General features: G+C 56.3%; 7 protein-coding genes across 7 annotated transcripts; 3 read left to right on the top strand and 4 right to left on the bottom strand.

The window, feature by feature from the left end:
• Positions 1 to 702: 702 nt before the first annotated feature.
• J4E78_004301 (uncharacterized protein) lies at positions 703 to 3,146 on the bottom strand (the record flags this gene model as incomplete). Its single annotated transcript, XM_049364930.1, has 4 exons — positions 703 to 1,718; positions 1,767 to 1,850; positions 1,912 to 2,523; positions 2,570 to 3,146. The coding sequence occupies 4 exons, from the start codon at positions 3,144 to 3,146 to the stop codon at positions 703 to 705; spliced, it is 2,289 nt and encodes a 762-aa protein (XP_049224008.1).
• Positions 3,147 to 3,784: 638 nt separating this feature from the next.
• On the bottom strand, positions 3,785 to 7,794 carry J4E78_004300 (uncharacterized protein; the record flags this gene model as incomplete). Its single annotated transcript, XM_049364929.1, is given in 3 exon segments — positions 3,785 to 4,590; positions 4,647 to 7,769; positions 7,788 to 7,794. 3 exon segments carry the CDS (start codon positions 7,792 to 7,794, stop codon positions 3,785 to 3,787), a joined length of 3,936 nt encoding a protein of 1,311 aa, XP_049224007.1.
• Positions 7,795 to 12,173: 4,379 nt separating this feature from the next.
• On the top strand, positions 12,174 to 13,372 carry CPR2 (Peptidyl-prolyl cis-trans isomerase B; the record flags this gene model as incomplete). Its single annotated transcript, XM_049364928.1, has 6 exons — positions 12,174 to 12,284; positions 12,337 to 12,431; positions 12,485 to 12,570; positions 12,624 to 12,752; positions 12,802 to 12,987; positions 13,086 to 13,372. 6 exons carry the CDS (start codon positions 12,174 to 12,176, stop codon positions 13,370 to 13,372), a joined length of 894 nt encoding a protein of 297 aa, XP_049224006.1.
• Positions 13,373 to 14,154: 782 nt separating this feature from the next.
• Positions 14,155 to 16,323, top strand: DED1 (DEAD-box ATP-dependent RNA helicase; the record flags this gene model as incomplete). Its single annotated transcript, XM_049364927.1, has 2 exons — positions 14,155 to 15,742; positions 15,824 to 16,323. The coding sequence occupies 2 exons, from the start codon at positions 14,155 to 14,157 to the stop codon at positions 16,321 to 16,323; spliced, it is 2,088 nt and encodes a 695-aa protein (XP_049224005.1).
• Positions 16,324 to 19,277: 2,954 nt separating this feature from the next.
• Positions 19,278 to 21,840, bottom strand: J4E78_004297 (uncharacterized protein; the record flags this gene model as incomplete). The annotated part of the gene is made up of 4 exons (XM_049364926.1): positions 19,278 to 21,057; positions 21,175 to 21,431; positions 21,643 to 21,780; positions 21,835 to 21,840. The coding sequence occupies 4 exons, from the start codon at positions 21,838 to 21,840 to the stop codon at positions 19,278 to 19,280; spliced, it is 2,181 nt and encodes a 726-aa protein (XP_049224004.1).
• A 1,039-nt stretch (positions 21,841 to 22,879) lies between these two features.
• J4E78_004296 (uncharacterized protein) lies at positions 22,880 to 23,791 on the bottom strand (the record flags this gene model as incomplete). The annotated part of the gene is made up of 3 exons (XM_049364925.1): positions 22,880 to 23,529; positions 23,587 to 23,729; positions 23,787 to 23,791. 3 exons carry the CDS (start codon positions 23,789 to 23,791, stop codon positions 22,880 to 22,882), a joined length of 798 nt encoding a protein of 265 aa, XP_049224003.1.
• Positions 23,792 to 24,532: 741 nt separating this feature from the next.
• Positions 24,533 to 25,630, top strand: J4E78_004295 (uncharacterized protein; the record flags this gene model as incomplete). Its single annotated transcript, XM_049364924.1, has 1 exon — positions 24,533 to 25,630. One exon carries the CDS (start codon positions 24,533 to 24,535, stop codon positions 25,628 to 25,630), a length of 1,098 nt encoding a protein of 365 aa, XP_049224002.1.
• Positions 25,631 to 25,937: the final 307 nt, after the last annotated feature.

Below are 25,937 nucleotides of genomic sequence, written 5' to 3'. Positions count from 1 at the left end.
CGTCGGTGTCTTCCTGGTCAGTGTCTTCGTCGTCGTCGTCGAGCGAAAGCTCTGATCTGAGGCGCCAGCCAGGGATTTTCTGTTGCCGGAGTGCGCGGGAATAATTTGCTAGGAGATGTCCGCTGGTAGTCAAGAGTTGGGCATGACTTCGTTAGGGTGTTATTGTTTGTGACGATACCATTGAACTTTCTGTTGGCTTAGTTGTAGTGTCATAAAATCAGCTTGCTGCAAGTTGTTGTCGAATTCAAGCTTCAAGTTGATGTCAGTCGTGTTGTTATGTTGGGAATGTGGCTTAAAAGGTTCACATATCTGGTGTCGATAACTAGCCAACCTTAGCCCAGCCTTGCACTGTAATATACGGCTGCAAAAGTCCAATGTCTCTATTAGGTTACGTGTCTTTAACAGTCATCAGTATCAATCGTACCAACACGGTGGTCTAATCATCAGCGTACACCGACAAACACAAAGCCACCCCCATATTACAAGGTATTACTATGCACCCAGTCTTTTATGAGAACGATATTATCAGATAATCTGGCAAATGAATCTTTCCGATCTCCATATAAAGACGACTACACGTCTCACGCAATGAACGCCATGCTACCCAGCCTATCGAAACACAAGAAACCCGACCCTTACAAAAGACAAGACAGAATGCCAAAGTTACAACTTCACAGCTACTCAACTGAGCCCAACACCGCGTCAAGCCATCCTGGGCAATGGCGGAAGTGAAGTAGGATCCCATCTTCTCTCGCCCTCCATGTCAACATCATCATCGCTGTCTTCCTCACTAGCATCCTCCAACGCATCCCTCCTCTCCATCTCATCCACATCCATCATGTCATCGCCATCATCCTCGTCATCTTCATCTTCACTACCCAAAACAGGTCTGTCATGGACGTCTGGCAATCCGCTACCCCTCTCGCCCTTGGGTCGGGCTCTGAGCGCACTTCTGCCGCCTTCCCAGCGATCCAAGCGACGCAGGGCTCTGCTTAGCATCTTAGCGCGGTAGTACGACTCCTCGCCATGGTCGTTGACTTCGCCGCCGAAGTCGAGAGGTACGAGGCCGGAGGGCATGGGCGGGGGTGTTTTGGTGCCGAGTTCGTATTCGGGAAGTTGGGCAAATTGCGCGTGCGATTCTTCGTCTGTGTCGTAGCCGTCGGCCATGCCTTTGCAGCGGATCCAGCTGCGCATAAAGGGGTTGGCTTTGCGGCGGCGCTTGGCTGCGGCGGCGTACTCGATGCGAATACCTCTGTCAAGAATGACGTCGACGCGTCGCCTCCTGTATTGCTCGACAGCTAGTTGGTGTTGTGTAAGGGGACGTGTTCGTTTGTGCGAGGGGTCGGAACCGTTGAGCGGGAGGTAGAAGCCGTGTGGTCCGTTGAAGGTGGGTGCGGATGTAGAGGGGGACTGGCCATCTTGCGAGTGTGGAGCGTCGAGTTTGGTCTTGAAAGAACGTGCGGCTGGTGTTCCTCCGGCGCCTATGCCTGATGTGCGATTGCGCGACCAGTTCCCGCGGCCGGGGCCCTTGGGCGCAGGAGACGAAGCCGGTCCGTCTTCGTTGAGGAGGGTATTGATGCGCATGTTGGGCGTAGCCACCTTCTTGGCTGTGTTATAGACGCTGTTCGGTGGAGACGCAGACCGAGTACGGTCAGTGTCTGAGGGGTAGTCTCGTTCGATGATGGATTTTGCAAGCTTGCCTCGTCCTCGTGCGGAGCCTGGTGTTGTTAGATCGGTGTCGCCGCAACGGCTAGAGAGCAGCATACCATGGGAAGGCGATTGCCTGTCGCGTCCAGGTGTCCAAGCACCATCATCGGCGGCGATGGAGAAGACTGGGTTCTGGTTGAAGCCTAGAGGTGGGTCAGCTACAGCCGGACGTGAGCGGAGTCACAGGTGGATAGCAGCACTCACCCTTCTTGTTGGTACGCTTGGGGCCTGTCACGACGGGCGCCATGTCGCTTGCCAATATAGCTGTCCTCTCCTTGCGCTTAATCTCACCGAAAGTCTTCTCTTCGATGGAGTCGACGTTCTCCAGCGCCTCCTGCTCTGGCGAGAGTATGTCAAAAGGCGGGCACTTGATAGGGAACTCAGCCGTAGTCGGATCGTCGGCCGGGCCCATCTGGCCGGGACCAAAAGGGTTGCTCTCGGCAGCCTCCTTGGTGAAGTCGCTCTCGAGATACCACCACATGAGCCAGAGGAAGGCCGTGGCTCTGCTCTTGCTGCTCAGGTTGGAGCGCATGACGAGGTCGAAGAAGTCGCGCGGCGGGAAGAAGTGCAGCTCTGAGATCTTGGGGGCGTATTGCGACAGGACGAAGATGAGGTTGACGGGGTTGGTACGCGGGACGGAGGCTGCCATGATCTCCTCGATGGTGCTGGGCTGCTCCTGGTCCTCGGTGGCACCCTTGAGGATGGACTTCAGGCGGGGCGCGTCCTGCAGCTGCTTGTAGGCATTCGGGTCTTGGTGGGCCTGGAGGGAGGGGATGGAGTGGTAGGTGCGCAGCTGGGCGCGCATCTCGGGGAAGACTGTGGCAGGTTAGGGGGGCTCGAGGAGGGACAGCAGGTGGCCTACAGTTGAGCGTCGTGTTCATGCGGCCGACGTTGACGAGCAGACACACCATGGCCATGTTGATGGCAGCCGGGCGCTCCGTCAGCAGCTTGTCCTTGAGGATCTTGCTGCACTTGCTGCTCTTGGCCATGGCGTCGAGGTAGATGTCGGCAAAGGTGTGGCCGCTGGTGCTGTCCGACTGCTTGGTGAAGACGGGCCGGTCGTCCTCGAAGACGAGCTTGAGGAAGTCGAACTGGATGTCCTTGCGCCACAGCGGGATGCCGTCGTCCTTCTTCAGGTGCTTGATCTTGTTGCCGCTGTAGACGGACGACACGCTGCCGTTGGCATTGCGGCGCGTCGTCGTCGTCGTCGCCGTGTAGTACGGCCTCGCCGGGTCCGTGTCGTTGACGGGGCGGGCGGCGTCGGGCCCATCGCCGCCAGCGTCGCTCCCATCGGGGACAGGCGTGTTGGCCTGCGAGGGCGAGGGCTTGGAGTCGTCCATCGGGGGGTCGGCGGCCAGAATGTGTCGCAGGCTGTTTCTCGTGTCGGGCTCGTCGGGGCGCGCAGGCAGAGGCGCCGTGGCAGCCGCTCCGTCGTCCATGGCCAAGTGCTCTGTGTCTGGTTCCACTAGTCCTGTGCTGGCCCGCTGTCGCCTGAGCGCGCGTCTCGAACAAGCAGGCAGGCGCGTCGCAGTCGTCAATCGCCGAGAGGGAAGCTGCGTCTCAGCGCGGAAAGCGCATCCACGCCCAAGCTCAGACCTCGGGACGCTAGGCCAACGCGATCCCATCACGAACATGGTCAACCATCACAGTAGTTGCTAGCAGACTTCATTTCATTTCCTAACCAATTGCGCAAATGCAGTGCACCACGCATACATCAAAGTAACCAGGATATCTCAGCAAAAGTTGCACAAAAAGAAAGCTCCAACACGCGCCGCGCGACTGCCGAAGCCAACCTGTCGCCGAAACAAAGAAAGCGGCCTGCTGCAAGCAAGGGGCGGGGGTATGCAACGCGAAAAGCATACACAACTCCGAGCGAGTCGCCTGCTCCATCTCGCCAAACGCCTGGTATCGCTGAATATCCGTACAACACGCAAAAGGAAACCCAAATCCCGCCTCTCCGGCGCTTCCAAGTAACCAAAGATCCGGCCCGTGGTCCTGAATTAAGAATCAAAAATTAGACTGAATTCTTGGTGCATCGTCATGTGTCGTCTCTGTCGCGAATCGAGCCCAGGCTTGCTCACTCGAACGCCGTCTCTTCTCGTACCATTAGAGGGTTGTTGGTGTTTTGTGAATACATTCGTGCATCCATCCGTCCATCTCCGCGTGGAGGGTTGGATCCACCCGAGCCCTTGCGTTGGCCGCCCATGCCCATGTTCATCAAAAGCATGCCGCTCTCTCGTTTTCGTTGCCGCTGTTCGCGAGCTCCGCTAGACTGAACAGCGCCGTTCAAGCTGCCGTATCCCTCTCCAGAGTGATATGGCTGGTCGTAGGCTGGCGCATCGTAGCTGGGTCGCATGGGAATGAATCCCGAATCATAGCCGTTGTATTGGCCTTGCTGCTGTTGGCCGTACTGCTGCTGCTGCTGTTGATACTGCTGCGGGGGCTGTGGGGGCGGATAGTTGGGAGCGCTATTCCCTTGATAGCCTTGAGGCGGTCGGTCCATACGCTGCTGGAATGTCGTCTCGTTGTATGCAGGCGTTGGGAGGTCTGAGAACATCTGCCTCCGAGGAGACCGAATCGCGTCGTCCCCCAGGTGAGAAGTGTTGTTCCGGATCTCGTGGATCGGGGAGCTTGCTTCATCGAGAGCAGTACCGAAGATATCCGTGTAGTCAGTCAGGAAGAAGGATATCAACGGGGCCGGAATGTTCAGAGTCGGAGCAAATACGATGCCAACATTCCTCACGGTCATCTTGTTCACCCCGGAATTGTCGACAATCTCAATCAGGAAAGACGCCATGTGTCGCAAGAGCTCAAGGTTAGGCCTAGGTAGCTTGTGTACCAGAACGTTAAAGCTCTGGATCTTTTTGCTTCGCTCGTCCATATCTAGAATGTGTCAGTCCATGGTCTACTAATCAACGTCATCCGGATAGACCACTTACCGAGAACCTTGAGGAAGTCAAGATGCAGTTCCCGAGTTAGGACAGAGGCCGGCAGTTCTCGCAGGTACAGCTTGAGAAGCGATGCGACGGCGTGAACGTCATAGTACTGCCCGTCTAGCAACCTGATGTCACCTTCGTTGTTGAACCGATCGCGCAGGCCCTTGATAACAATATTTGACCCGCTGAGCCGGAAGATGCCCTCTTCGCTGATTGCCTTCTTTGCTCGCAGATACTCCAAGCACCTGTAGACGACAGCTGGCAGCGCCACGTTGACACCGTCAGGCTGCGTAAACTCCACAGCTTCCATAAGTGGAATACCAAATACACTGCGGCCCGGAGGCAGGCGATGTTCTACAGCCGGCTGCAGCGGAGTGCTGACCTGAACCGGTGCGAGGTCAGAAGAGCCGCCACGACCTCTAAAGCCGAATATGCTACGTTTCTTGTCTTTGACGGTCGTGGGTCCTGCCGCTGGTTTGCTTCCCCAGCTCTCAGAGTCCTTGATGGGGGTTCCGTTGCTTGGTCCTGAGATGGCAGGATAGTGACCTGAGTTATCTTGAAGGAAGGACGAATCCTTGGGCGACCCCCGTGACGGCTTTTCTACCATCATATCACGGTGATTGGGTCCGCGGACGGGAGCTTGCGCTTGCACCGTGTCGTCATAGCTGAGGCCTTGCAAGCGATCCTGCTCTCCCATATCAGGGCTTTCTCTCCGCTGAGAGCGTGCCGAATCTTGGCTGGCCTGCTGCTTTTGAAGACGCGTAGCAGAGGGGACGCGAATCTCGACTGGCGAAGTTTCGTCTGGTATGTCGACATGTTGCAGAAGAGCCTCGACCCAAGCATCTCGCTCTTCATCGTTCTCCGCACACAGCACATGGCGCACCAAGCTCGTCGAATCTTTTCGCTTTGGCTCCAAGATGAGGAAGGCGTGTCGATATTGGTTATCTTCAGAATCGTCCCGTCGTTGTGGCGATTGGTTTGACTGCTGTTGTGACTGCTTCCCAATCTGTGCATTTTGCAGCTTGATCGTTCCCAAGTGCGCACCGCCCTCGCCCTCAAAGTACCTGAACTCTGAGCCATCCAGAACAAAGAAACGCGCTTTCCAGCCCCCGAAATTCTTGCCACGCTTGGTGAGGTAACCTTCCTTGCGCTGCGTTTTCTGAACAGACACTATCGGACCTGGTGTGGGCTCGGGGGCCAGTCTATCGCCAGCCTGGGCGCCTATTACATCAGTAGACAGGTATTCACAGACAATCAATGCCGTCTTCTCGTTCATGGGAGTTTCCAGGACAGTATCAAAGTATTGGTTGAGGGCGACCCGGCGAGCGTCAATCTTGGCGGGCGCATGTCCTCCGAAGAGAGCACGGTCTGGAAGTCGTCCCTGAAAGTCGCACAAAGACCTCAGCTGAGAGTCTAGAAAAGGCAGCGTAGCAATGGTCTTTTCCACACGCCACAGCTGTTTGTTATCAGAGCGGGCGTAGACGGCAAGAATAAAGACAGGGTCCTCCTCCTGCGGCTTGGGGGCGAGCATGCTCATACGTGATGGCCGAAGGCGAGACGAGAAGACCTTTACTTGGATGGAGGGCAGTGCATTCGGGGGCAGCAAGAGTCCAGGGTACTGGTCTGACACGAGTCCGCGGTAGACGTGTTCTGCATCCGGAACATCGTTGAGGGTAGGGCTGCTCGATGGTGATTCTGGACTGGGCTGTGCACCTGGTACAGTCAAAAGGCCCGTCGACGCCTCTTTGCGTAGCTGGTTAGGCTGCTGATTTTGGTTGACTGGGGGTGACTGATACGACTGAGGTGTGTTTGGTGGGAATGGAACTTGTTGCTGCATTGCCCGAGCAGCCGACTGGTGCGTGGTAGTCGGCGACATGGGTGGTGATGCGATGGACTGCTTAGGATTTCTGGGTAACGGCGATCCGAGTGGCCTGTCCGTGGGTCGGGGGCTGGAAGGTAGACCTGGACTCATGAGTGGGGATGCGACGCTCCGGTTAGCCATCATAGAACTGTCGGAGTTTGCAGGACTAAGAAGAGCATTCAGAGAGTTGGCTGGCGGGTGACGGGGAGAGAGTGGAAGGCCCGATTGCAGCGCATTGAACTGACGCGGCGAAAGGGGAACCGGGACCGCCTGAGGCTGATCGCCTGCTGGTGTTTCAGAAGGCGTCGCTTGTTTGCTCTTGCTTTCGCTTTTCTTCTTCTTCGACTTGCTTCGAGCTTCCTCATCTTTCGAATACATGGCCTCACGGACCCTGTCATCTTCCTCTCGAGTCTTTCTCCTTCCTCGCAGCTCCACGACAGGTATCTCATCCACCTCCAGTATATCGTCGTAATCAGAGTCGACATCGTCGCCATGCACGGCCCGGTGGAGATGTGCGCTGGTCGTTGTGGGTTTCGACAGGTTGAGTGGAGCTGGCGGTGCCTTTCGCAGAGGCTGCGGAGTCTTTCTTGGGGGTGATTCAAAGCCATCGCCGCCGACGACAGGCGTAGCTTGGATCAGCGATATCTGCGGAGGCTGGAGCTGTGAGCTGCCCGGGACGAGCGTCACGTCTGAGGTGTTCTGGGGAGGAGTGGCTGGCTTCGGGGCTTGCGCTGGGGGCTGAGCAGCATCGCCGGGGTGCAGCAATGTAGAGTCGAGGCCGAGGCCCCTGCTACCAAGGCTAAGGGGTTGCACGGAGTAGTCTGTAGGTGAGTTTACGGCTGACGAGATGTTGGATGCCGTGGAATGAGACGGCGACGTCGCTAGCTGTGAGTCTGGGATGAGATGCGGTGCGGGGTGCTCTTGCGTCAGGGGCGATGTCTTGTGCTCGGTGGCTTTGGTGTCGCTGGGCCGAGCGGCGTCACCAGGTTGCTCACTGAGGGCTGGCGACTGGCTGGTCTCGCGTTCCACGACCGAGTCGAACGTGTCGGACTTTTGCAGCGAGCCGGGACCGGGTGGCAGCTGCTCAGCGTACTCCTTGAACTTTCTGCGGTAGCGGTCCTTGTCCTTCAGTGCGCGCTCGAGGTCTTTCTGGAGCCCGATGATCATGGACCGTTGCTTCTCCACCAGCCGCCAGAGCTGCGCGTTGTGGCTGGACGTGTTCTGCTTGTCCTTCCACAGGGCCAGCATGGCGGCCTCGGGTGAGCCTGCAGCGGCCATCAGACTGGCCATGTCTGGGGGGTTGGCGGTGCTCGTGTCCTGCGACGGCCGGGGCGCATGGCTGGCGGGCGGGCGGTTCTGCGAGGCCGTCGACGACAGCGAGGATGCGGCCGAGTCTATCGAGGGGTTGCGGACTGGCACCGTCGGCCTCGTGTCTGGCCGGTTCGGGCGTGATGGTGGAGGCATGGTGACGGGCGAGGCTGGCGGGGAAATGCCAGCCGAAGACAGCGTGGGAGACGACAGCTGGCGGAGTCTGGCATACGCAGACGGCCGCGACGGCTGCGCGAAGCTCGGGGTGGGGACGGTGGGTGGTGTAGGCGGGTGCGCTGGCTGGGTTGGGCGAATGGGCGAGGTATGCTGTTGCTCCTCCGCCAGCAATGCGTCGAGCTTCTCGCGCGGACTGCGCGGTTCGTCGAGGCGTGGTGAGTCGCGGTAGCCCGGCTGCTGGCACGGGGGGCCGCTCTTACCAGTCGAATACAGCGGGCTTGGGACGGGTTTGCGACGTGCTCGGGGCGGGTGTTGCTCGTCCGCCGTGGCCGGCACGTTGTGCGAGCGCGTCGAGTCGTCGCGAAGGCTGCGAATACTGTCCGCGAGCGACGGCGCGGAGAGAGAGTGCAAGGGCGACGGCGGCTGGTGCTGAGCGATGTGATGTGCCGCCGTCCTTTCCTGGAGCATGTGCATGTCTGTATTCGTCGCCGCCATGTCCAAGGCTCAAACGGGCTAGCGGACGACCGGGATATCTGGTCGACGGTATAGCAGACGGCCAGTGGGGATTAGTGTTTCGGCGACGCTCTGAGTGTCTGGTGAATCCAAAGCTGCCACGCTCAGCAGTCTCGTCAGCATCTGGCGTCCCGCGCAGCTTGAGACAAGTCTCCGTCAGAAGGAGCAGCCGGAACAGAAGAGATTTGGGCTTGTCGCCTGCCGGCTTCTCATTCGGCGCCATAACCGCCCTTGTAGGAGCCGGGCCAAAGTCAAGCCTGGTTCCTGCAGCAGAAGCGAGCCCTGTAGGCCGTCGTCTCCATCATCGCCTCCGCACGCCTTGATGGCTGCGTCCCCTCACGTTTTAGATGTGCCCAAACCCGTCTGCATCCCCGTCGACCACCTGCCCGCGTAGGCGCCAGAAAGCTACTTTGGCTTTTCCATTGGCGCACACCTGTGGCTTGCTAGCCGTAATCAACTACGAGCCACCATCCACCGCCCCTCTTGTGCAGAACGAGATGTGCGCGTGGTCTGCTGTCGCTGGTGCCCGCAGGCAAGCTGACAACAGCCTGACAAGCCAAAAGGTGCCAAATGCCCACCTATTGGCTACAGCCCAGATGATTTGGCATGCGAGCCCAGAGAGTGTATTGATTCGGCGGCGCGATAATCTGCGACTCATGGCAGACTCGAGAGCAACTCCGCCAGCCGTCTGGCCGTCGATTGGATGGTCGTGGTAATAATGTCTCTTGCGCACGGAGGCGTTCGAGTTGAAGGGCTGCCGGCTGGGTCGCTGCAGCACGAAGGATTTGCCAGGCCGAATCGGGGCTAGATCCGTCGATCACTTGGCACTCGTAGATGCAGCAGCTCCGAACTCTCAGAGACAACCACCGCATGCCGTCCATCACCATGAGTGCCCAACCATCCGCTCTGCACCGCGGCTGGATGCTCGAGTATGCTGACGGCAGATACATGCCGCTTGGAACGCATATCAGGATCATACGATTCCTACCGACCTGCGATTACATCTGAAACTCATCCGCCGTCAAGCGAAGTGTACTGCAGGGAGCCGCTGATAGCTCCACGACTAGACCGTAACCGTCGCCACATGGTGATCACGAGCTGCACCTAGGCTGCGCAACGAACCCAAGGCCCAGACTAATAATTCCTCTTTGCAATGCTCTGTCAGGGGTAATTTGGATGATTGAGGCCGAGAAACGTCTTTTGTTTTTTCTGTCTCTGCGCTAGTACCCACCGCAAGCCGTGGAAATGAGATGCGACATTGCAGCGGACATCATCACTCGGGCGAGTAAAGATGCGGCATGAACAGCCTCCTTGATGGTCCAGCACCCACATCCTTCGACCGCACGCATTCCCTCCACAGATGCAGGGTGAACCTGAGGCAGACGCTACCCCAAAGACATGGCAAGCATAACTCGGAACAGTTGTTTCCATGCGAGTTGGGTCAAGCCGCAAGCCTCTCTCACGTCTAATTATACATCGCATATCCAGCTCCGAGGGGCAACACCGAAGTATTATGATCTTCGTGATTATTGCAAATACGAGCTTTGCTGCGTTGAACAGGACAAATCACCAACGTCTAAATTGACAAGACTGCATCAACAGGAGCGCGGACATTACATCTCTGGTAATATGCGGAACTTACGGTGAAAGGAAAGCTATCCTCATTTGCAAATGGTAGTCTTTCATCAATGCATGCGCATACCTGTGAGAGCTCCGTCCGGAATGTAAGCTCCCGTTGGACCGCTAACCGCCGCCTGGACCTACAGTTCCTGCCATCAAATGTGGAGGAAGTATAGATCGGAGAGTGAAGTGGCGCCAAGATGGAGGCCAATAACGCCTCATCGGAACCTTGTGATGGTTTGCGCCATGGGACAGCTACTGCGTGGGTAAACCCAGTATGGAGCCCCTTGCTCAATGAACAAACGCCTACCATTATGCCCTCAAAACGTTCCACTTCCCATTCGCTACATCTGCGTACATCCACAGGTATGTTGCTTTGGAAATTACGAGGAAAGCGATGCAGGCAGATACAGTGAGAACATGGACGGGTTCTGCCTGTCCAAGAAGAAGAAACCGCATGGTGTAGCGTTCGAGGCTAATTCACGGGAGGCAATGTGTACCGAGCGAACGCAAAGTCAAAGCCAATTTCTGAGCAGGGAACAATGTGGACGCTTGAATAACTTTCGAAAATAGCTATCATGGAAGATAATATCGTCATTGTTGCCTCGGCGTTTGCAAACCACTTGCTTCATAACGTACTGTTCGAAACAGTGAGCAGCCGTCAATCAGCATTACGAAACCGTGTGTTGAGTGGCATACTGTCCATTGAACTCGAGTCCCGAGTTGTCAAGCGAATTCGCGAGCATTTTCACATTCCCCACAGCTTTTGATCCATGTCAGGATGACCGGACCCAAAACAGACATGTGCTTCAATATTCAGATTGTTAATTCCCATAGCTACAAGACACCTGGCTGTCACCAAGCAGCTGCTACTCTGTTATACAAAATCTTAGGTGTAATTTATCTATCGATCCTGACATCCTTCACACTGACCTTGACAGCTTCGTATCCGATGCTGGGCAACTGGGGTAGCGATCAGTTCGACTTGTCAACTTCCAAATGAGTTGCACTAATGGACTTCATCTGCAAAGAAGAGTTTGAGGCCGGGTGAAGGTCTGCACAACTACACTGTCTCTGAATCACAGATCGCGTTTTCGATGCAGAGACAGTGAGACAAGGCTCCGCATTGCTGGACTCCGTTGTAACACTGTCGAAGCATCGGCTCACCTCGAATGGAGATACTAAGAAAAAGCGTCTGATATACTCAATGTAGTTGTGTCGTTAATCCATGTTTTCCTTCTAATGGCGTCTTGTAGACACGGGTCTGTGCCCGCGCACCATACAGTATAATACACTCGTAGGCTTTCGTACTCCTTACAGCCCCACTCTTCCACTACCGCCTCGCTCCATCTTGTTCAACCGTCGCGCAGTAGCAATCTGCGATTGTTAGCCCATTGACCGACCAAGACCACAGCCACTCTCCTAGGGCCAAACCTACCTGTGTCCTTGTCTTCTGGCCCCTCACGGGCAAGCCCATAGCGTGTCTCCTTCCACGATATGTGCCCATATCCCTCAATCTCCGGATGTCGTCCTGCACTTGCCGCCGTAAATCGTTCTCAATCTTCATGTTGGCCAGTTCCGCGGTCAGATCCATGACGGTGGCGTTTTTCAAGCTGCCGACCTTCGCCCACGGGTGGATATAGAATTTCGCCATAATGCGCTGCGAGACCGAGGGCCCGATGCCAAAGAAAGATTCGAGTGATCGCTTCACGAGCGTCGCTTCCGTGAAGCTGAAGCCGTTGATGAACACCTAAACCGTCAGTAAGACGCGCGCAAGGGGAAATGGGCGTTCCAGTAGCGTACCATGGCGGGTCAGCGTTCCGACGGCGAGTTCGCGTGTTGGAGTGTCAATTGTCGTGTCTGATCTCGAACTCCAGACTTCCGTTTCCCGCTAGACCCAGCCGGCGCTAGTGCGACAGTGCGGGCAATGGCTCTACCTAGGTAAAACGCAACGTTTCAACACCTCCTCCACCATCGCATTCCGCAGGGGGCTGTCCAAACTACTTAACCTTGCGACTTCCCTCGATTGTTTCCCGACACAATCAGGCACCATGGCTACCATCCAGAGAGCTGTCATTTCGCTCCTCTTGATCCTCTCGATCACTTTCGTCTTCTTTGCTCAGAGCACCGAGGCTGCGAAGGGTCCAAAGATCACTCACAAGGTGTGTATAGCTTTCAATCGGATGAATAGACGGACTTGCTGACTATATTCAGGTCTACTTCGACGTTACCCACGGCGATGAAGAGCTAGGCCGCATCACCATCGGTCTCTACGGCAAGACCGTCCCCAAGACCGCTGAGAACTTCCGGTACGAACGGATACAAGTCTACGCATAATTCTGGGGGCTGACATAGACTACAGTGCTCTCGCTACTGGCGAGAAGGGATTCGGTTACGAAGGCTCTACTTTCCACCGCGTCATCAACAACTTCATGATCCAGGGTGGTGGTAAGTCCGACTCATGCCCGGGTCTAGGATTCACAATGCTGATCAACGGCTAGACTTTACCAAAGGCGATGGTACAGGAGGTAAGAGCATATATGGAGAGAAGTTCCCCGACGAGAACTTCAAGCTCAAGCACACCCGCAAGGGTCTCCTCAGCATGGCCAATGCTGGCAAAGATACCAACGGTGAGTACCCTTCCCCTTCACTCCCTGCAGCATGCACTGACTATCCTAGGCTCTCAGTTCTTCATCACCACCGTCATCACCAGCTGGCTCGATGGCCGCCACGTCGTGTTCGGAGAGGTCCTCGAGGGCTACGAGGTCGTGGAGAAGATTGAGAACGTGAAGAAGGGTGCTGGAGACAAGCCGGTCCAGACTGTCAAGATCGCCAAGAGCGGAGAGCTCGAGGTGCCAGAGGAAGGTATTCACGCGGAACTCTAGACATCAGTACGCATTCTTTGCTATTGAGTCGACCCCTCAGGTTGGAGAGCTGCTGATAGTTGTACCTTTTTCTTCAAGATTTATACGGCCATGCTGAACCAGCCATTCCTGGCGACGAACTCGATATCACAGCGACTCCGTCTCACGACGATATCGTCAACATTGCTGAGGTATCCCAGGCCTCTTCCACCAAGGGCAAAATTCCTGGCCTGGCTGCTGCTGCTGGTTCTGCTGATGGTTTGTCGGTCGGTCAGAAGCTTTTCTTTATCGGGGCTGTCGTTGCGATTTGCGTGCTCTTCTTGAAAACGCGAAATGGAGGGCAAAGCAACATTATGGGTGGGCTCAAGGAGAAGAGCATGGCCTAGATTACGACGAAATGCAGAAACGTTCCTTTAGTAGAGCATTGATCTGATACATGGTGAACATGGCTCTCTAGTGTGTCAAGACGCTAGCTAGGGTAGAGGGGATACGATGTCCTTGCAGTCCCTGCATTACCCGCCGATGACGATGTGCAACGGCCAGGGCACGTCCAGGGTAAAAGCAAAGAAGACAAATGTTGGGTTATCTAAAGCCATGGCACAGTCGCACAGGATGGCCTGGAGCCTGCACAAGCACCTAGAAAGGCCGCCACTACATTCAACTGCGGCCATGTCACAGTGCATGTCGCATGAAAAGCAAGCCTGCTGCAGCACACGACAGCTTCCATCTGTGACGTTCACCGCTCCCCACTCGCCACAGCCTGAGAACTCTGAGAGGGAGCGCTAGCGCCAACGGGGACTAGTGCGGGAAGGGTTCTCCGACACGCTTTTTTAACTTACCTGCGGCCGTCTCCCTCTTCCCTAACCACCCACCCTCCAAAACTACTCTGTGTGTATTGCACAACCTTACAAGCTCTTTTCCTGTGAAGTCCTTTCTTTTGGTCTTCACTTCTTTACTTCTCGTTTTCAGGACAGAGGCGTTCCCTTCTTTCCTGACAGAACGAGTCTCAGGCACCCGCCTGCGAGTTACGAGTTTCGTCACTTAGACCTGCTACTTTTCGTCTGTCGCTCACCGCCGAGCCAGCCGAAGCCAGCACATCTGTAATTTGCGCCCTGCACATTGCACTCCCAAACACACCCTCAACCAACTCGATTCCACCACGCCCATCATGGCTGAACAACTCGACATGGGTCGTCTCAACATCAACGACTCCCAGCACAACCCCCAGAACGGCTTCAACGGCGAGCGTTCTGCCTACATCCCCCCTCACCTTCGCGGCCGTCCCCAGGGCGGTCCCGGAGGCCCTGCACCCATGGACGGCCCGCCCCCGATGATGAACGGCGGCGGTCTCGGCGGCAGCGCGTGGGGCCCCGGAGGGTCAGTCAACACCCAGGACACGAAACAGGAAGGTATGCTAACTGGTGACAGTCAGGGTCCTCCCCCTCAGATGAACGGCGGCGGCGGTGCCGGTGGCTGGGCCAACGCACCCAACTTCACTCCCCGCGGTCGCGACGGTCCCCCAGGCGGTGGATGGGGCGGTGCCCCTCGCGGCAACTTTGACCCCAACGCCTACGGCAAGCCCGGCGGCGGTGGCTCTGGAGGCGCCCGCGGGTCTGGCGACGGTGCCTGGAAGGACGGCAAGCACGTTCCCGGCCCGCCCAACCAGCGCCTCGAGCGCGACCTCTTCGGCATGCCCAACGACCCCTCCAAGCAACAGACCGGTATCAACTTCGAGAAGTACGATGACATCCCCGTCGAGGCCTCTGGTCAGGGTGTCCCCGAACCCGTCACACGTTTCACAAACCCGCCTCTCGATGACCACCTGCTGAGCAACATCGAGCTCTCCGGATACAAGGTTCCCACTCCTGTACAGAAGTACTCCATCCCCATCGTCATGGGTGGCCGTGATCTCATGGCTTGTGCCCAGACTGGCTCCGGAAAGACTGGTGGTTTCCTCTTCCCCATTCTCGCCCAGGCCTTCCAGAATGGCCCCTCTCCTCCTCCCGCACAGGCTCAGGGTGGATACGGACGTCAACGCAAGGCTTACCCCACTTCGCTCGTCCTTGCTCCTACCCGTGAGTTGGTCTCCCAGATCTTCGACGAAGCCCGCAAGTTCGCATACCGCTCCTGGGTCCGTCCTTGCGTCGTCTACGGTGGTGCCGACATTGGCTCTCAGCTTCGCCAGATTGAGCGCGGCTGCGATCTTCTCGTTGCTACCCCCGGTCGTCTCGTCGACCTGATCGAGCGTGGCCGCATCTCCCTGGCTAGCATCAAGTACCTCGTTCTCGACGAGGCTGACCGCATGTTGGACATGGGTTTCGAGCCTCAGATCCGCCGTATCGTTGAGGGTGAGGACATGCCTCCTACCGCTGCCCGCCAGACACTCATGTTTTCGGCCACCTTCCCCCGCGATATTCAGATGCTCGCCCGCGACTTCTTGAAGGACTACATTTTCCTTTCGGTCGGTCGTGTCGGTTCCACTTCTGAGAACATCACCCAGAAGATTGAGTACGTCGAGGACGGCGACAAGCGCTCTGTTCTCCTTGATATTCTCCACACACACGGTGCTGGTCTCACCCTGATCTTCGTCGAGACGAAGCGTATGGCCGACTCGCTGTCCGACTTCCTCATCAACCAGGGCTTCCCCGCCACCTCCATTCACGGTGACCGCACTCAGCGTGAGCGTGAAAAGGCCCTGGAGATGTTCCGAACTGGACGTTGCCCCATCCTCGTCGCTACCGCTGTAGCTGCCCGAGGTAAGTTTTCCAGGTTGTTCAAGCCTTGAGCAACCACTGTATTCTGCAAACCCTTGAACACCTTGCTGACTCATTTCAAAGGACTGGATATCCCGAATGTCACGCACGTAGTCAACTATGACCTTCCTACCGACATTGACGATTATGTTCATCGAATCGGTCGTACTGGACGAGCTGGAAACACTGGTATTGCCACTGCTTTCTTCAACCGCGGCAATCGCGGAGTCGTACGCGATCTCCTTGACCTGTTGAAGGAGGCCAACCAAGAGGTCCCTAGCTTCCTCGAGTCCATTGCTCGCGAGGGCTCCGGCTTCGGTGGAGGTCGTGGTGGCCGTGGAGGCGGCCGTGGCCGTGGCAACGCTGCTACCCGTGACGTTCGTCGCATGGGCGGTGGTGGTTTCGGTGGCGGTGGCGGTGGCCAGTGGGGAGGTGCTCCTCAAGGTGGCTACGGAGGTGGCTTCGGCGGTGCTCCCGGCGGTGGCTACGCTCCTCCAGCTCCCGGCGGCTACGGTGGTGGCGGCGGCGGCTTTGGTGGAGGCTACGGCAACCCATCCGGCCCTGGCGGCAACTCTTGGTGGTAAACGTGCTACGCACCGCTTCACGATATAGCCAGCCCGGGACACATTTTCTTCTCTACGATACCCTGGGCCTTCGTGTCGCCGCTACCGATGGCTTGCTTTCGATTTCCTTCACTTGCGAATGTTTTCTGCGAATCTTTCCCGGTTACCGCGGATCGATGCGGAAATCTGGAATCTCATACCCCAATCAGCATATAGACAGCGACTGTTTTTTTGCGGATCTGCCTGTTTTCGAGCTCTTCTCGCATACGATACCCTTCGACGCACTCTTGTCGAGCTCGAACATAGATGGCAGGACCCTCGTCTTTCTCGCAAAGGCATGCATTACGAACATTTCACGACTTCGCTCTTCTGCAAGCATGCTGCTTGGGGAGCTATAGATTCTCGCTTTCCGAGTCTTCCACACGCGGATGACCTCTCTGAGCATTTCCTTATCTTACGACAAAAGCGGTTCCTTTTTTCCCGGTCATACCCCTCGACGACAACGTCTTTCTCGTCGTCCTTGCGTCTCTCGGTCTCTCCACACGCGGAGAGTAGCAGCATGACCCTGTTTTGGACGACGGAAAAGTTTACTGCATAGATGGCGTTCATGAAGGTCTAGCCACGACCCAACCTTTGTACGAAGGAAGATACCCCCGGTTCTTTGTGGTAACCATCATGGTGGCTGTCTTTCCAAGGCCAGCTCGGCGGTGGGATTTAAATGCTCGTTTTGGTTTGCATGCGCATATGCGGACCTGACCCCGTGACTTGGGTGGAAGGAATCTGATAAAAGTATAGTTTCGAGCAAATGATTAGTTACATAGACTAGTATGCGCTGCCAATATGCGTGGCCTATACAATGCATGCGATTTGATACTTGCATACATTCCTCCTCAGTTGCTTCACATTTATCATAATGTGACATTACGTGGCATCTTACCGTCCCTCAACTTGGCGTGGCTGTCTCCAGAACATTATATCACTTCATCATCTTAACTAGAACTGCTGTGCATGTCCCGCTATACATTGCCAATGCGGTAACCGTGAATCATTGAGACTTCACTAGTTGACGGAGACTGTTTCTTAGTCGCCACCGCCTCCCACCTGGTTCCTGGCTCTATCGTCCTTACCCGGCGAGTTGAGGTCCATATCAGTCGCTCACGCATCTACTTCTCTTGCCTTCCCAGACATCATCTGCGCCACACCATCCACTCTATTCTTCGCGCACCCTCCCACATAGCATCAGCATACTCGGCATCGAATACATCATTTTCTCTCACCCTAGACACCGTGCTGAGATCAACTCGCTTTCAGGAAGTCGGCCCATCATACCACAATGCCAGACCGCCTCGCAGAACACCCGTCCCTCCAAAAGACCCGTGACACCATCTCACGATGGGGACGATGGTGCGGCTCCCAGATATCAGACTGGACTGCATTAGCGAGAGAAGAGATCGAAGCAGATTTGCGTCGTACCAAGCCGTGGAACACAAGTCTCTAGGATTGCTTGAATCCGCTGCCCTTATGTAAGTCTTTCCACACTTGTTGGTATGAGGATGGGGATGACAAGAAAGATGGACTAACAAGTAGCGTAGGTATCGTCACGTTCTTCTGTCCTTGCGTCACTTGCGGAAAGACGTGGCATCGTCTTCACTACAATGGCGACATGAGTGGCTATGAGATTGTCAACGTGCCGGTACGCCATTTCCCTCCCTGACAAAGTTCCATCCAGCTTCGATTAGCGTCCCACACTATCCCACCGCATAATTCCTTCTCAGATTCCTGACTGACACTACCGGCAACAGTGCATAGCATACGGCTACTCGTTCCTCTGCTGTACCCCGCTCGCCCACGGCTTCCTCGTCTGCGTCCCCTTCGCATGGCAAACCTATCGGATCCGCAAACTAGGCGACCTCGGCGGCACTTGTGTTGCCGATATACTCAAGACGTGGTTTTGCACGTGCTGCTCGCTGATCCAGAACGAGAAGGAATCGAAGTTGCTGATTGAAGGGCGTACAACGGGGTTTTGGGGCGGTGACGGCGCGGGTGCTGAGGGTGTCGTTGTGCGGCAACCAAATGGGGGGTTGGGGGAGGTGATGATTATGCCTATGGCGGTTGGAGGGGGGGTTACTGGGCAGGGAGGAAATGTGACGACTACAGTTGGGGAATGTGCGGCGGTTTCTGAGCTTGCTGGCGAGACAGTGGTTTGCTTTGAAGGAGAGGAAGATGATACAGAGGGAGCCACTGGGGTACAACCACATGTCGACGGAGCCACCGATCAACACACCCGCGTCGAACCGCATGTGCCAGTTGACACTTTCAGCGAACACAGTTCCCACTCAGAAACGGGCGACGAGGTCATGGAGCGCACCGTCGCATCCGAGGACTCCACCTTAGATCTGGCTGTGATGGCATTGCCTGCGACTCCACAGCACATCGCCTGTACGGCTCCTGCGCGAACGACTCAATCTGAGATACCCAGTCACCTGGACAAGTCCGAGAATGATTCGTGTCCGGACCCGGCTAGCGAGCACATCTGTAACAACGGTGAAGCGGTAATGGCAGAATAATACTGGGTATGCTCTGTGCGAAGGATGGTTTTGCTAGAGTAGACTACGCTTGAAGAGCTTGGGAAGAGGAATGATGTGATGGGGTGTTGAATGGGTGGTCGGAAGAGGCGGATGGTGTCGCGTATTCCTATTCTGTCCCTACGTAGGCTTTCTTTTTCTGGCCCTAGTTAACGCCTTTGTGGTTTCAATGCATCGCTGTTATTTCCAGACTAATTCTCTGATTAATGCTTGTTTTGAGGAACTCGTCATGTTGATTTGCACGGTCGAAGATGGTAAAGAAGGTATGAAAGTGCGAGATACTTCTTCATTATGAATTCGTAAGTCATTATACAAGCAACTAATCCGTTGGGTACCTTGCGCTCAAGACTTCAAAGCGGTGGCAAGATCAAATCATGCAATTCGTACATTCTACAGTCCGCTCAACCCATCCAACAATGCGGTCAACCCGCCAACACCCAGCAACGCGCCCGCCGCGGCCTTCCTCCCTGTATGACTTTTTTTGCCATACTTGTCCCTTTCCCTCTCCTTCTCATACGCTCTACTCCTCGATTTGGATCTGCGCCGTCTTGGGCGTTCGAGCTCAGACTCGGATGTGGTAAAGTCGTCGTCATGTCGTCGGTTGCCGGCATAAGTGGGGTTCATGTAGGATTGGCGGAGAGGCGAGGCTTGTACAGGGTAATTCTGGTTTTGGATTGGTGTATGTGGGGGCGCGGGTGCGTTTGCAAAAGGGGTGTTTGGCGGTGGTGGGTAGTATGGTGGTGCGTTCATCGGCTGGGATGGGTGTCCGTTGGCTTGAGGTGGGTACTGTGGGATTCGTGGGGAGTGAGGGCGTTGTGGTTGTTGAGGGGTATATTGACTGGGTACCGGTATCTGGAGATTTGGAGTGCGGGTGTTGGTCTTTTGTTGGGGTGGCGGTGGGACGAGTCCCGGTCCAGGCATTGAGAGTGATCGGTCTAGTGGGGGTGGCCCAGGCGGCGGTGCGTAGTGCATCGTGTTCGTGCGATCAAGCGGGGGATGTGTGTTTCGCGGCACTGGTGTCCTGTCGCGGTCGAATGCGCTTCCTTTTAGAGCAGGTGGCGGTGGGGCACGATGGAAAGATGATCTCCTGGCTTGTGGTTGTTGGGGTGGAGTCTGTGGTGCTGCTTTCCGGTAGATGTCAACGGTACGTTCAACAAGACGTTTGACTTGGTCAAACTGCAATGGACGTTCGATGCAGAAGCATGTCTCCCCTCTCGTTCTCCTACTATCCCTCCGCTCCTTTTGATATTGTGTAAACCTGAAACCTGCCTCTCGGATTGCTTCCTTGCACACCCAACTAGCCATGATCTCGGTCCAACTGCTACGTTCCAAATAGGCAAGTGAATACGCTTGATCAGTATTCGAGCTGACTTGCTTGGCATCGACAAAGCGCCAGTAGTATTTGCGCGCACGCAACTTCCAAGGTATTTCTAGATCGACTTCACTGTCTTCCTCTTTCGCTTCTACCGCGGCGGCAGCCTCGATGGGGAGACTACCTAGACTGGATCGGGGCGAAGCAGCTGTTTGCTGTTCATTTGTAGCAGGCATGCTCGCTTGTGATGTACGAGGTGTAGCGATCGGTGTTGGCGGTGCAGGCGGACCGTAATGCTTCTCCGGGTGTGGACTAGACAGGCTGCTGGCCTCAGTGAACAGCGGCTGTATGCTGCCCGACCTTTGTGTTCGCCGAGCGCCATCACCGGAAAGCTTTGATGTGCGGCTCTGCTCTTCTTCGCTATCTGACTCTACAGTAGCTTGTTGATACTCTTGTCTCTGCCTTTGTAGTTCACGTTCTTCGTCTCGTAAGCGGCGCTCAAATAGAGGCAGACTCGTCCATTGTTGTAGCAAGTGCTCGGCGCGCGAAGCCGATATACTGAAGACCGCAGGTAGACCATTCGCTTCGGTGTATACCGACGTGTCGAGGCTTCTCAGGTCCTCATCCTGATAAGATCGAAGGCTGGTCGGCCTAGGGCTTTCGCCATGCTCTGTGACAACTAAGCTCTGGGAACTGTCTGCCTCCATCAATAAGCGCGCATCAGACCGTGGCGATTGTTCGTAGAAGTTTGAAGCTGATAAGATGGATAGTTGTTGTTGAACAATGAGTGCCTCGAGTTGAATCTTTTCGTTGTCAACAAGTTTAGCGGCTTGTTGCGGAGATACCGTGGGACGTAACCTGAACGACTGTCAGCAGCATACTACTCCAAGCCAAGATGTACCTCAAGTAGAAGATAGAGCTATGCGGATGCGACTGGGTCAGAGGCCGAGTGCAGTGTAAGGATGTAAAACTTACTTTGACCACATTATAGTCTGTGCTGCATACAACGTCTGCAGTAGAACAGAGAGCGTCATACTCAGGGCTTCCAGGTGAGCTGTGAAATAGTCTAAGCTTGCCTTGGTCGAATGATCTAAACGGGGATGGCTGTGCTGAGTAGAGCGAACACTGTCTCTTCGGTCATGGAACTTGTCGTTCTCGATCGAGGTAGCCATCTCGACGCTGGTAAGCAAGTTCTGAGCCTGATCGATGGCATCGTCCAGGGTGTTGATGGCCTATATGAATGTCAGCGAGGGCGTCCACGACCTCATTTAACGAAGCATAAGCATTCGCTCCTCCTTGTCTAATGTCTTCAACTCCCTTGATCGGACAGAGCAAATTGGTGATTCCCAAAGTCTTTTTGGGATTATGCCAGTACAACACTCCGATCTTGGAATAGGCCATGCTTTCCCGTAATTGCAGCACGACTCGCGCGTCCTTACGTACCTCAGGTGACGGCAAACGATCGTCCTCTTTGATGATCGTCCCTAGCTGCTTGAGTATTGCAGCGAAACCATTTGTTTTGTTTGCAACGGCGACTAGGTCTTTCGCCGCCTCAGGCGACTCCACAGCAACGCCGTATAGCTTCAGCGCGAGAGCTGAGCTCCTCGACACTACCGGTAATATATCCGCAAGCACTGCCATGCTCCCGCTAGAAAACGCAATACCAGATTGGAAAAAAGAGACAAAAAGAGCAGTGTGGAGAATCGGAGTCTTGGGAAAAGGCACCCGCAGCGAAGAGAGTCGAAATCCTTCGATATGTGTTACCGACTAGCTAACCCTAGAGTCGTGTGAGGTCATAGTGTAGGAATTAATGCAGGGCGCTGGTTGACCGACGACTAAATCCGGCGAAGATCACGGCCTGGTGATTGGCCAAGATGCACGGCTGAAGGCAGGCGAGCACGCGAAGTGTTGAACTTGTGCAGAAGTTGCCGCAGGGCTGGGCGAAAATCAGTGCATCGTAAGCATGCAAGGCGGAGGCAGTGCGCTCTCGTCAGTGTTTCCAATAAATGTCCTTGGTTGTCCGCGCGTGGGAGGCCTCGAGGGATTTGGCCTTCAACTGGAACTCGACTACGTGTTGGCAGCCTTTGCTGTCGGTATACCTGTCCACATGCCTAGTCCGAAGTATGCGCGGACGTCTTCAGGTGTTGCGCGTCAACAGTTGACTAGAGGCGCGCCAACGGTGTGGCACAGGATGACGCCGGCTATACGGGCGCGAGTTGGCCACCTGATGATTTCCGAGGCTCAGGCTGAGAAGAGTGGACAAGCGCATCGCGAAAGTGTACTTTGAATCTGCCTTGAGAGGCCGGCATCTGGTGGTGTGAGAAGACGATCCGGTGAAGATTTGAGGACGTGGTGGTGATCAGAGCCGGTTTGGGCCACTGGCAGTGGTGAGCTGCAGGCCAGTACATGTCGCGCCGTATCCCGTATAGCCTGCAATGGGAGAAGACAAGGCCTGGACAGCGTTCGGAATGGCATGCAGCTGCAGCGATGCCCGAGGGCGTTTGAATCATGGTGGTCAGTGAGCAAGTACAGACACATGTTCTTCACGGGCAAAGTGGGCGAGGTCGCACGTTGTTAGATGCCCGAGTCGACGCCCGGCGCCATGCATGCAGAGATGCCTTGACGTAGTTTCAAAATGTCTTGTACATATATGTCTACATGCAGTGTACAGGCCTAATTTCTAGGCGCCCATGAAAGATCGAGGGCTCTTGCTCTTCAGCGTTGTGTTCTGGCCGACAAAGTCCCAGTCAATCCTGTCCCACCACTGCTCGAGGAAGGCCCTCTTCCCGCGGACACCGTAGTCGTGCAGCCAGACGTGCTCCCACGTGTTGACGCACAGCAGCGGCACTACATCGACGCCGCCCAACGGCTTCTTGGGCTTCTGGTCCTGCTGCGCGGCCACGCCGAAGGAGCCCACCTTGTTCATGTTCTGGTACGAGTCGGCGTTGTGTGTGTTGAGGTCGTGGGACTGGCGCCTGTAGTGGGCGCCCGACAGAGGCGACCCGGCCAGGTAGGTGGGCAGGATGCGCAGAGTGCCGCCCAGGCTGTTGTCGTTGGTCTGGACGAGCCAGACAAAGCCGGGGCCGAACATGGACTCGGCGGTGGCGAGGAAGGTGTCGCGCAGGGTGTCGAGCGAGGTGAAGTGCTTGTTGATGTGGGCGTGGAGGTCTTTGGACGGCTGGGCGTGCACGTCGGGGTTGGTGTTGAGGCCGCGGAAGAAGAAGTGGTTGTTGAAGGCCATGCTGGCGATGTTGAAGGCGTAGGCCTTGGTCGGGTCGCGGGCGAAGTCGACGACGAGGGCCTTGGCCTCCTGGTTCTCCCACGGCGTACCTGCAGAGCGACGTTAGCCTGTGGCAGCGCCCTGGACGCGGCGGGGCGCTGGCGTACCGGCGGTGGATGCATTCAGCTCGTCGACGATGTGGCCCTGGTACTCGGTGTAGGCGGCGCGGAAGCCCGTGGGCGAGAGCACGCCCGGGATGCCGTTCTGCTCGAGCTGGGCGTGGTTGTCCAGCGGGGGCACTGTGTAGAGGCTGCGGGCGGCGGGCGGCGGCCGTCTCCAAGACACCCTCGACGCCCCGGCTGCAGACTGCATGGCTCCCGGCCGGCGGGCCAGACAGCGTGTAATCATCATGTGTGCTGTCGTTGCGGGCGGCGGGCGAACTGGAGTCGGCCGCCCGTTGCTCGCTGCTCATCTTTTTCCGGCCTCTGCATCGTCGCGCTAGCCCCCGCCCAATCACGACGCGCCGAGCTCCAAGCGCCCGCGTCACTCGTTTCACCCACTCGCCTGCTTGTCCACGCAGAGCCACACAAACACGGCGGTCACCTGCCACCAGACGCTGCTAGCCAGACCCTCCGCCCGCCATACAATGCCTCTTGTCCACTCGGCGCCTCGGCTGCCTCTATTCTCAGAACACAGGCGACCATGCGTGCCCTTCTCGCCGTGAGGACCGTCACTCGCGGCTCCTCGAGTCTAGCTCGTGCAGGTAGATATACCCAAGGTAGGCCGTGTCTTTGTCTGTTCCGTTGTTCCTACTCTGCTTCCGTATCGCTCTCTCATTTCTTTGTTTCATTCCGAGTCACTTGAGGTTCGCAGGCCCGACCTCTTCAACCTAATACCGCCATCACTTCCATCTCCACCACCATGGCTCCAGTCACACCCTCTCCCAGGCTCTCGAGGATATCCCTCGCCTGCCTTTTCCTATCCCTCATCCCCACGGCACACGCGTCCAGTCTCTTTCTCCGCCAAGCAGAAACATGTGGAGGGAGCGCAGGCCTCCAACAGTGCGGATCCGACTTCCCTTCCTCTTTCTGCTGCCCCAAAGACTCAACCTGCATGTCTCTCAACGGCGGAGACATACAATCAGTCATCTGCTGTCCGTCCGGCTCGGACTGCGCCTACATCCAGCCCACCACCTGCGACACCACGCAGCTGAACGCGACGCTCCATCCCGACAACCAGATGCATCTCTCAGAGACCGACGGCATTGACCTGCCCAAATGCGGCGACAAGTGCTGTTCGTTGGGCTACACGTGCCAGGGCACTATGTGCGCCAAGGACACCTCGCCATCGTCATCGCCGTCCCCAACGTCAACCGCAAACCCAACACCCTCCTCCACCAGCCCGGCGTCCGCCTCCCAAACCTCCGACTGCTCAGCCACCGCACCCGTCCAAACCAAGCAGGGCTTCGACGGCCGGTCCTTCGCAGCTGGCTTCTTCCCCGGCATAGTCATCGGCGCCCTCAGCACCCTCGCCCTGATCTGGATCATCAAGAAAAGGCGCGAGTCACAATCCAAAGAGCGCTACTCCGGCGACTTCGGCCATGTAGCACGCCAAATCAGCGACCCAATCTACGACCCCCAGCACGCCGCCCGGACCGACTTCATGCGCCGGGGCAGCCACTCCGCGCATTCGAGCCCCAACTCCACCGACCGAATCGTCCAAGGCATGAAGGAAACAAACGCCAACCCGCCCGTCCACGGCTTTACCCCCAGGATAAAAAGCATGTGGGACCGCACCCCCAAACTGAATTTTGGCTTCACGGGCGGTCTCCCAGCAAACCCTGCACCTCTCCACCCTCCTCCCGTGCGCGCAGGGAACTACACAGATCCGTACCAGACCCCGCCTCCCAAGCCCAAACGCATTCATTCTGCTAGTCGGCGCTCGAGTTCCCTCCGTACCAGCACGCAGACATTCAACACACAGCAAGGGCAACAGCGTCCGAATGTCGCGCGCAGCGGCAGTTCGGAGACCATTGATGTCTTGATGCCAGCACCGAGTTTCCTGGCGCCTCCACAGGCACCTGGTATGCGGCGCGACAATCGCTTCACGGCAGACTCGGCGAACACTACGTTCACGAAGCTCATGGAGCGGGCGGGGTTTGATGAAGGTGGGCGCCAGGAGGTGAGGGAGTGGAGGACGCCTAGAGTGTAGGCGCTGCAACACCTTGTTTCGATTGGTCGGTTCAGTCATGTGATGCTTTTTCTCTTCTCTTCGTACATATATTCTTCCCCTCTTTGATCCACTCCCCTTTTCTTGTTAGCGCTGGCGTTTCGGACCTTCTTTATCCTGGGCTGGCATCCTCACTGCATCTGCGTTTGCATTTGGTTCCGGCGTTTGTGTCTCTTTTTAGCATGATACCACATAGGCAGGCCTTTAGTCGCTCTCTACGAGCTATTCCTCTTACTGATCAAATATGAAAACCACCATTGCAATCTTCAGCCATGCTTCGATGTGGAAT

The sequence above is a fragment of the Alternaria triticimaculans genome (genome assembly GCF_023758025.1).
Source record: "Alternaria triticimaculans strain BMP 0046 chromosome Unknown scaffold_4, whole genome shotgun sequence".
Classification (NCBI taxonomy): domain Eukaryota; kingdom Fungi; phylum Ascomycota; class Dothideomycetes; order Pleosporales; family Pleosporaceae; genus Alternaria; species Alternaria triticimaculans.
This window is presented reverse-complemented; position numbering and strand designations above follow the sequence as displayed.